Source organism: Misgurnus anguillicaudatus, chromosome 21, assembly GCF_027580225.2.
Source record: "Misgurnus anguillicaudatus chromosome 21, ASM2758022v2, whole genome shotgun sequence".
Taxonomy (NCBI): domain Eukaryota; kingdom Metazoa; phylum Chordata; class Actinopteri; order Cypriniformes; family Cobitidae; genus Misgurnus; species Misgurnus anguillicaudatus.
The window spans coordinates 31,545,019-31,555,102 of NC_073357.2; the positions used below are offsets into that span (position 1 = coordinate 31,545,019).

General features: G+C 35.6%; 1 protein-coding gene across 1 annotated transcript; it reads left to right on the top strand.

Annotated features, from left to right (window-relative positions):
- The first annotated feature begins 4,788 nt into the window (after positions 1-4,788).
- isl2b (ISL LIM homeobox 2b) lies at positions 4,789-8,986 on the top strand. Its single transcript, XM_055202711.2, has 6 exons — positions 4,789-5,612; positions 5,926-6,115; positions 6,351-6,601; positions 7,362-7,633; positions 7,971-8,138; positions 8,448-8,986. Exons 1-6 carry the CDS (start codon positions 5,555-5,557, stop codon positions 8,562-8,564), a joined length of 1,056 nt encoding a protein of 351 aa, XP_055058686.2. The 5' UTR covers positions 4,789-5,554; the 3' UTR covers positions 8,565-8,986.
- The last annotated feature ends 1,098 nt before the right edge of the window (positions 8,987-10,084 follow it).

The window sequence follows — 10,084 nt, forward strand, 5'->3', positions numbered from 1 at the left end:
ATTATTTATGGTTATTACGAATCTCATAATAATGCTGGATTTCACAGACAAGATAACTACAATAATAAAATGAACCAAAAAAATAAGAGATTGAACTTCACAGATCTTGCCTTATGGACCTCCAACCAAACCAGCTCTTTGACAGCAGATTCTCTCCATACACTAGGCACAAGAGTCTGAGGGTGGCAGGGGGAGGTGAGGGACGGCGCACGGATCAGAGCCCAGCAGCACTTCCCTGTAACCCCTCCTGGGAGCCGCCCCATCAGCTGTGCACTGCTAAATGCACTCACATATTAATATTTCAGTGCCACTTAATGCTCCTGCTGCAGCCTCCGAGGAGCCCGGCATCAATTTGTGAACATGCCGTTAAAAGCCAGGACGTATAATCCAGAGTGAGAGCTGCTTCTCTTCCCACCAGGCCCTCAGTCCCAAGCTACTAAAAGATAGCTTTGGCAACTTTCTACTGCACAGACTCTTCTGACTTTCCCCACCCTGACTCAAAAATACAGTACGTTTGAGTACAGAAGTGGACAAATGGCCTGGCAGTTTATCTCTGGTTGGTCATTTTTTCCAGAGCGCTTGTTGATGTGCAGTCTGCTGTCTGTTCGGCGGTGGAGAGGGCAGTGATATGTGTTCATCTTCTGGCCCCATGGTGCTGCTAAAACACTCACATGGTACAGAACAGGGAATATAGAAAAAACATCGCCTGTTGGTCCCGTGGGAAGCTGCTACTGTACATACAGAGATATACATACCCCATTCAACCAAGTGTGAATGTGAAAACATTAGCATAATTAACCTGTCCTAATCAGTGCTTGTAAGTTAATACATAACAAAAGATCTAAGGATAAAAGTCATCACATTTCATCAGAAACAGTAAATGAATGTATTACACTATAAAAATGTTGGATTGTTTGGGTAAAATATTGAAAAACCCAGCAAATAAACCTTAAATAAACCTAGAAAATGTCTATATTTGACCGTTGGGTTCAGACAACCCAACATATTTTTGAAATGCAGACTTAGTTAAAATTATGATGTCACAAAGAAATCTATGCATTTTCATGATAATGACACTTTATTATAGCAAACTGGTCTCATTGTCACCGTACTGTATTAAAACAAACCCTTGAGTGAATGTATACAGCCTGTAGTCTATTGGAATAGAATTGAATTTCCAAATAATCACAATAACATGAAACATGTAAATTACTAAAATGTAAATTGTATTCTTACATTTTTATTAACTACATTAATTATTAATACTACATTAATACATTGACCTACAATACAATGTATTAAGGACATGACAGTATCAGATGGTTATTAGACAATAAAGTTAAACACAATACATTTCTCTAACTGTAAAGATTCAATACAAGACTATGAAGAACCCCTTAATACAGCTGAAGAACTAACAATGCTGTACACTGTATTGTGACAGCACGCAAAGGAGCTGTTACCTTCATTAGAGTGACAGACACATTTGTAACAACTCTTAATGAAATTACAAGAGCTGTTGTCTGTTGGATGGAGCAGAGATACAAGCTCCACATTTGTAAAATAAAAGGCCAGAATGACAGCAACACTGTTAGGATGATAATTTAATCTTCTTCCACTGCCAACAATGCCGAAAAGCCCTGAGGCGACAATCAAAAATTAATACTAATTATTTTGTGAATGCTGCATTAAATCAGACATCTTCTGAATTAATCATAAGCAACATGATTCTACTTTTAAAGAAGTGTGCAAGAGGACCTGTTGTTTTTTTATCATGTTACTGTTATTCTATAAGCTATGACAATCTTTTATGAAGCCTTATTAATATAAGGTAAGTCTCTTTATATCAAAGGGAAAACTAAAGAGAGAGATTCACGTGCAGTTTTGAAAATAAAATAAAACATGAAAAGGCTTGAGTGATCCGCACTATCAGTGCTGCTTATGCACAGTGTAATTTTCTTTTGATAATGTATGTGCTGTGAATCTTGACTGTGTTTTTGGCACATGCCATTCTGGGGCTGGCTGAACACACAGCACTTTAAATCTCATTTCTAATGAGAGCAATAAATAATTTAGGGCTTAAAACTGCCATTAGCCACACTTTAACTCTGTTAATGCAGACCCCTGACAGATGCCCTATATCCCCCTATTGGATGGGACCACAGATCAAACGGTTCTGAATGAAATAATAAAAGTACCACTCAGAGTGGACACTTTTTTTTTGAAAGTTTGCTTGTTCTACTGGTTTTACCATTGTAAAAAGTAAAAACTAGAAAGTACTTTATGCTTAAATAGACACATGCACATATTAACACACGTTCAATGTACAAAAACAATTCGAGAGGGTGTACATCAGGGGCGATTCTATGATTTTCATTTTAGGGGGGCTCAATAAAATAGAATAAATAAATAAAATAAAAAATTGTTCTAATACAGTAGGTTAGGCGTATATAGGAACAGTGGCAAAGCTAGAATTAAATTGGTTGGTCAGGGGTGCTGCCAAAGGCTGTAAAAATTCCTTGCTGTCTTAATTTTTTTGTTTTGTTTAATCAACCCAGATCTACAAGTCAACTTACTGATTTATCTTGACAAGAGATGAGTTGCTACAACCTATAAAATTAAGTGGACATATTTCAATATAGGTTAAAATAACCCAAGTGTAAGTTGAAATGACTTGTTAATCATTTACAGTGAAGTCCATGAAAGAAAATGACATGCAACCTGTAACAAAAAGCATGAATTAATTTCATGATTGCTGATTACGTCATATTACCTCACAATAGATATAGGTGTGGATGCATGCATGGATTACAGACACAGATGTAAATGTTAGGAGGCAGAATTTTAAACTTTTCTATTTCTCAAATCTGATTTACTGTCCGTTAATAAAACATAATATCTCATGTTGCAACCCAATATCACGCAAATACGTGACTATTTCACGTATGGACCAATGTGAAAATGTCACGTTTTGCCGGTTTTGAACGTGAGCATGTCACGTTTTCTGTTTGTGTCACTTTCACGTTTTGGTTACTCAACTTTTTTGTCCTAATTTCTTACCATTGTCGCTTCGGTTTAGGGTTAGATTTACATAAAATGACATCCTTACCTAAACAAACTCTAACCCCAACGTCAGGCGACAATTGGTTAAAGTTTAGAAAATTGTATCTTTTTTTTATAAACCAATACTTAAAGTGACAAATACTTAAGGTGACATATAACACAAGCACCAAATCTAACCCTAAACCGAAGCGAAAACCGAACACTGAAAAAAATTTTTTTAAGGTAAGTGGTTTCAATCAATTTATTTAAGCTACATTTAAACAAAAGTTTTATATTTTATTTTACTGTACTAATCTTTTTTTGTGTAAATGTAGCTTAAATAAATTGATTGAAACCACTGACCTTAAAAAAATTTATTAAATTCAATTAATCATTTTTTTCAGTGAAACTGTGCACCATCTTCAAGCCTACGATCAAATTAAACTTTTCAACGTAGGCCTATGCAACCCCGCCTATGTTAATATTTTCTTAATATTTGTTTTTAACAATTTGCTGCGCTGCCGTACATGGAACCCATTCTCACCAAAAAGGTACAAATGACACGCAGTGTGATTATCGTGGAATAGATACGCCAAATTCCGCTTTTGCGTGCATATGATACGCCAGTCCTTCCCATTCACTTATATGGCGAATCGTTTCGTGTCGTTTGATTTATTGGTTTCTCATTTGTTTTCTGTTTTTTACCATTGTCGCTTGGGTTTAGGGTTAAAACAACTTTTTATATAAAAATTACATCCTAACCCAAACCCCAACTCCAAGCGACCATGGCTTAAATATAGACAAAAACATACACTTTGCATACTTTGCAGCCTTCAACTTTTTTGCTAAATCCACTCAGATTTACAAGTCATGTCAACAGAGATGAGTTGTCACAACTTATAAAATATAGTTGAGAAAAGTCAACTTCATTTTATAAGTTATAACAACTCACCTGTAGCTATAACAACTCATCTCTAGTCAAGATAAATAATAGACAGTTGAAATGACTTGTAAATCCGAGTTGATTAAAAAAGGCAGCAAAGTATTTTTTACAGTGTGGAAGGTGGTGCACCTGCAAAATATTTCTAGTTTTTATTTAGCAAATTTTGCTATAGTTTATAATACATAATCTAGTGTCAATATCATTCAAGCATGCATCCATTTCAATTTTACTTTTTTAATTAACAAATACAGGATACAAGAAAGTACAAGTATGCTAACATATTTATTTAATTTTCCTTGTGGTGCATCACTCACATGCAGCCAACACAGTCATCTTCAATACATTTGTCCTAAATAATCTTACTACATTTACTATTGTTGTTGAGAGAGTTCAAACACCAATTTAACTCTATACTTTCATCTGCACACACATGCATGCATATTCATGACACAGTGAAGAAAGATTTATTTTAATTTAAAACAATACACATTTACTTGTTACAATTCTATTGCTTGACGACACAGATCGAATAAACTTATGTGACAACCATAAGCATGAGAAATGCCATGTGAATTAGTTTAAATGTCAACGATATCTTGTTTAATTATTAATGTTACATACGGAGCTAAAACAAACAAAGAAACAAACAAAAGTATGAAAAATACATTGCCAAACGTGTAAGCTGTTTTACTCATTGTCAATAGGCTATAATTAAAAGCCATATTTTTATGCTGTTTCAATGCATTTTATTATAATTATTTATAACGAAAGAATAACGAAAGCTGTATAAATTAAAACGGTGTTCATGTATCATCCTAAAACAATAAACTGTAACCAAACAGGCTGCTGGCAGATCAAGCACAATTCTCTTTTGTCGTAAACACTTCACTGTGTTGCCTGAATAATGTTGCTCGAAATTATTATTGAGATAAAATTATTTGTCTTTTTAGATTTCTAAATCAAGTATAGCCTAATTCAGCAACAATAACCTTGCCTATAGAATTTTGCTTGCGGTTGGCTGGACAGGTCTGGTTCAAACTTTAATATTTACAGTAATTTCATCCATAACCGTTGCGGTTGTTTCGGCTATGTACTTAAGCTTATCAACCAGCAGATGTCACCGTATTGGTGCTTTGATTTGGCCAATCACCACATGGCAAGCATAAAGTCACACAGCCAAAAAAACATGAAATAAATCTATTTAAATACCTAAAATATTTTTTTTCTAATGTGTGTCTCACACAGCCCAACTCACAGCATTGGGCTATTGAATTTAAATGTTTTCAGATTATATCAGGCTGTCATGCGATTATGTCTGGGCAGTGGTACTGTATGAATCAATAGCTACCTAGTGCACTGTGACATGTTGCCCCCTACTGGCGCATTTTAGTGGGCTTTGCGCCTGACGTCACGTCTCGTGTGGTAGACAGCGCTTTCTGCCCCCCCCCCCCCCCGTGTTTACCCCCCTCTCCATCTCTCCTCACTCTGGACTGAAGTTGCGGGACAGCCGGGAGCGAGCAGTACCTTTTCTCTTTATTTCTATACACGCAGTCTTCATAGTCAACCTGTATGGTGGATATAATATTCAGCTCTTCTTTTTTGGATGATATGGGGGATCGTTCCAAAAGTAAGTGTTTACAAATGATTCTTTGCTAAGGAATTTGTGTCTTTTAAAGTATCAGTTATTGCTGTTGCCATAAAACAGTAGATCATTTGTAATATCACGTTCTTTCTGATTCCAGTCATTCGGATAAAAATGTGTATCCGCTATTTTTATCTTCATTTTGCAATTGCCCAATTTTAAAATGTAGTAACGCAAAACGTGTTCACTTTACTTTCTGTAATATTGCTGTAAATTGAGTAAAAGATCTATATCAATTTAATTAAATCCTAAATAACTCCAGGCTCTAATTCAGTCTTGTGTACTGATGTACCTACAGAGAAGTCTGGACTTGCGATGTGTGTTGGCTGTGGCAGTCAGATTCATGATCAGTACATCCTGCGGGTCTCCCCTGATCTGGAGTGGCATGCAGCCTGTTTAAAATGTGTAGAGTGCAGTCAATACCTGGATGAGACATGCACGTGCTTTGTACGGGACGGAAAAACATACTGCAAAAGAGATTATGTAAGGTAGGTTTTTGTTTGGTGCTACGGATCATTTGTATACATTTGTATTAAAAAGTTATTTAAAAACTGTGGAATTGTTTGCAAAGCATTTTCATATGTACCAAATATTGAATATGGTTTTAAGAAATTATTTTAGCAATTAAATCATCTAACGACAATCGACAATTTCAACGCAAAAATTGTATAAACGAAAAATTAAAGTTTTGTAATTGCACTAAATGTAAATTCTTTATTACAGGTTGTTTGGCATAAAATGCGCAAAATGCAGTTTGGGCTTTAGCAGCAGTGATTTGGTCATGAGAGCTCGGGACAGTGTTTATCACATCGAATGCTTTCGCTGCTCGGTGTGTAGCCGGCAGCTTTTACCCGGGGATGAGTTCTCTGTCCGGGATGAGGAATTGTTGTGTCGAGCAGACCACGGTATATCTCTGGACCACGGCAGTCCTCTTAGTCCGGGAAACATCAACAGCAGATCCTTACATATGGCAGGTCAGTAGTAGGCTACAATTAAAATGAACTGTTTTGGGACTATACTGTAAATTTAGATAGGCCTACTATTGTCATATCTTTGTCGATTATAAACAATGCGTATAGCCTATATAAAAACACTAAACGTTTCAATACTAACCCAACATAAAATATGTGATATATTTAGAAATATCGAAAATGGAGATTATTTTTGTAATGGTTCTTTTTAAAAGCTTCCCCCGTCATAACAGGTTAAACTGATATGTAATTAAAGCTGCTGTGGGAGGAATCCTGTACTGTTGTTACATAATAGCTAATTACAGTCCGATGCGCTTGATAACTTTGTTTAGTGAACTGCTGATAAGCTTAAGCAGGAGAGCCCTAAAGACGACGAGCTGTAGGCTACTACTCGCAATAGTGTGTTTAAAGGTTTTAAGGCCATTGAGTTAGTATACAGTTTATTATCAGTTTAAAAATATATTTAAATTGCATTTAAATATTTACACTCTTAAAAAACATTTTTAAAAGCTTTTTTTGTCAGCTTGGTTGGTTCAATGAAGTGGCAGAATTACCGTAGATTTAAAAAAATTTCAGGAATATGTTTGAAAAGTATTAAATACAAATCATAGCCTTTATTACAAATTACTAATATATGAATATATTATATACTGTAAAATAACAACAAAATAATAACAACAACAACATAATAATAATAATAATAATTACAATAACAATTATTATTTTATTTCCCATAAAACTAAACTTCTTTTGTCTTTTTCAGCTGACCCAGTGTCAGTCCGACGGAACCACATGCACAAGCAGTCAGAGAAGACCACACGGGTAAGGACTGTGCTAAACGAAAAACAGCTGCACACTTTACGGACGTGCTACAACGCAAACCCGCGTCCAGATGCGCTCATGAAGGAGCAGCTGGTGGAGATGACAGGCCTGAGCCCGCGGGTCATTCGAGTTTGGTTCCAAAACAAACGCTGCAAGGACAAAAAGAGATCAATTCTCATGAAACAATTACAACAGCAACATGGCGATAAATGTGTGAGTGTCTTTCTTTTATATTTGCGACAAGCCCACCATGTGAGAAGAATTGACGATTGCCTTTGAATGATCCCCGACACTTGATATGATCTGAGATTATGTTAATTAGGGGTGTAATTCCATTTCCCTGTTGGCTGGAAGTAAATCATAAACTCCTCCTAGTCCGTCGTCTAGTTTTGGAAAACTCAGTTTCTTCTGGCTTAAAAATGCATAATACATTAAAACATGGGCATTGTTTAACCCTGTTTCATTTTGCACCCCTTTTCTCTTACCATATGTATATTAACAATATTAACAGGTTTGTTTAGCTATGTGCTTGACAGTGTTTTTGGTTCAGAATCTGCAGGGTATAACGGGTACCTCGCTGGTTGCAGGCAGCCCAATAAGACACAACCCTTCAGTGCCGGGACACCAGGTGGAAGTGCAATCTTATCATCCACCCTGGAAAGCTCTCAGTGAATTTGCACTCCAGAGTGACTTAGATCAGCCTGTCTTTCAACAGCTGGTAAGTGAAGACTCAGATATATTCTAACGTCGCTTTTGGCATTTTCCTTTTTATGGTTGCCCAGTTTTATAATCTAACTTCTTATTATTGTATGACTATAGATTATTTGTAATAATAATAATAATAATAATAATAATAACTATTTATTTATTTATTTAGGCTACTTGAGGAAACTTCCTTTATATGAGGTGTTCATGTAGCTCAATTGGTAGCACACTGTTGCATGTGTGTATTTTGAATGCATTTAAGTCGGTTTGGATAAAAGTATCTGCCAAATGCACACATAATAATAAAAAAATTCACTTGCAGGTCTCCTTCTCAGAAACCGGCTCTTTAGGAAACTCCTCGGGCAGCGATGTGACCTCTCTTTCGTCACAATTACCAGACACACCGAACAGCATGGTACCGAGCCCGGTGGAGACGTGAGAACGACTGCTCGTCGGTTTCACTGCAAATCAAACTTTCCTTAACCCTTATCACCGACGCGGCCGTGGGAAATGATATTAGTAGCCTATCACCGGACTGCTTCATCAAACCTCTTGCAACAAACTTTACTGAGGGCAGAGGAACCATTCATACGTCACCAAATGGTGTGTCTGGAATAAGATTATGGAAAGTAGACCTTCGGTAAATGAGGGACCACGCTCACTCCAAATGGATTTTCGTAATGAGTTATTTGCGGTTTCTGGATTTTTGAAAAAATGTCTTTTCGAAAGACTCAGCAGTTTCAGAAGATGGGATTTTTCCTTGTGAAATGTACTAGCAGACCGGAGTCTCTGAACAAAATTAAATTATTGTTATTTATTGTCACACGAATTTGCAGAAAATAAAAATATCAGCACAATTTTTACTTACATTTTTTATTTAAAAGTAAATTCAAATTACTCTAATCAAAATGTTTAATTTGTGCGGACAAATCGAGAGAAGTAGCGTTACAGACGGTTAATAATAATACTTAATTATTGTTGCAATATTGCAATTTTTGTAGCCTATAATTTTTATAGGCTAACGTATCTATTTGCTTCAGTGAAGTCATTAAAAACGCGCAGATGCTTTAGGCCAAATTAAGGAATTTTAAAAACATTTTAAACGTATGACAAAAATGGCATAAATATAAAAAATGCCATAGGGACCTACATTTGTTATCTAAATTTTGTAAAAAAAAAAAAAAAGGTTTTCTGGAGGTACCAAACATTTCAAAGATAAAAGAAGATTGAAAGCGGCATTCAGTAATTTGAATTTAAAACCTACATTTTTAACTTTTTAATACTCAACCTCAATTTTTAACAAAACCTCACTGAACGTAAAAACAATGTAATTGTTTACTTTGTCTTTGAAAATAGTATTTTTAAAGCAGGGTTAGTTTGACCGGTAAAACCAAATTTAAAACAGGCCTATCATGACCATAAACTCTTTAGCAATTAAGATAATACGAAATATGAATACAAAACGAATACGATTTAAACGAAACATGTTGTTACAGTTGATCCCTGCAAAACTGAGTACTTGCAGAATTGTTACTCCAAAAATGCTGGGTTCTTTTCAACCCAGGACCCAGGTTTGGGTCAAAAAAGGGATGACTCCAACCCAGTGCTGGTTTATTTCAACCAAAAATGCTGGGTTGTTTGCTTTTTAAAAAATAACACCGCATTTTTTTTAAAGTGCAAGGCAAAGATATGCTAATAATACATTAATACACACACCAAATGTATTAGAATTTATTAAGGGCAAGCATTTATTATGTTTGTTATGTTTCGTGTACCAAAATCGAATCATGCATGCGATCATTCTTACCACAAACAGAAAAGTGTTATTTCAAACCTGATGCCACAACAAGATATAGCTGAAGGTGGAATGAAATTTGCAAAGCAGGTTGATGCTATTAATATGCCACAGATGAAAACTAACACAGGCCAACACAAGCACAAGACAGGGATTAGCACTCT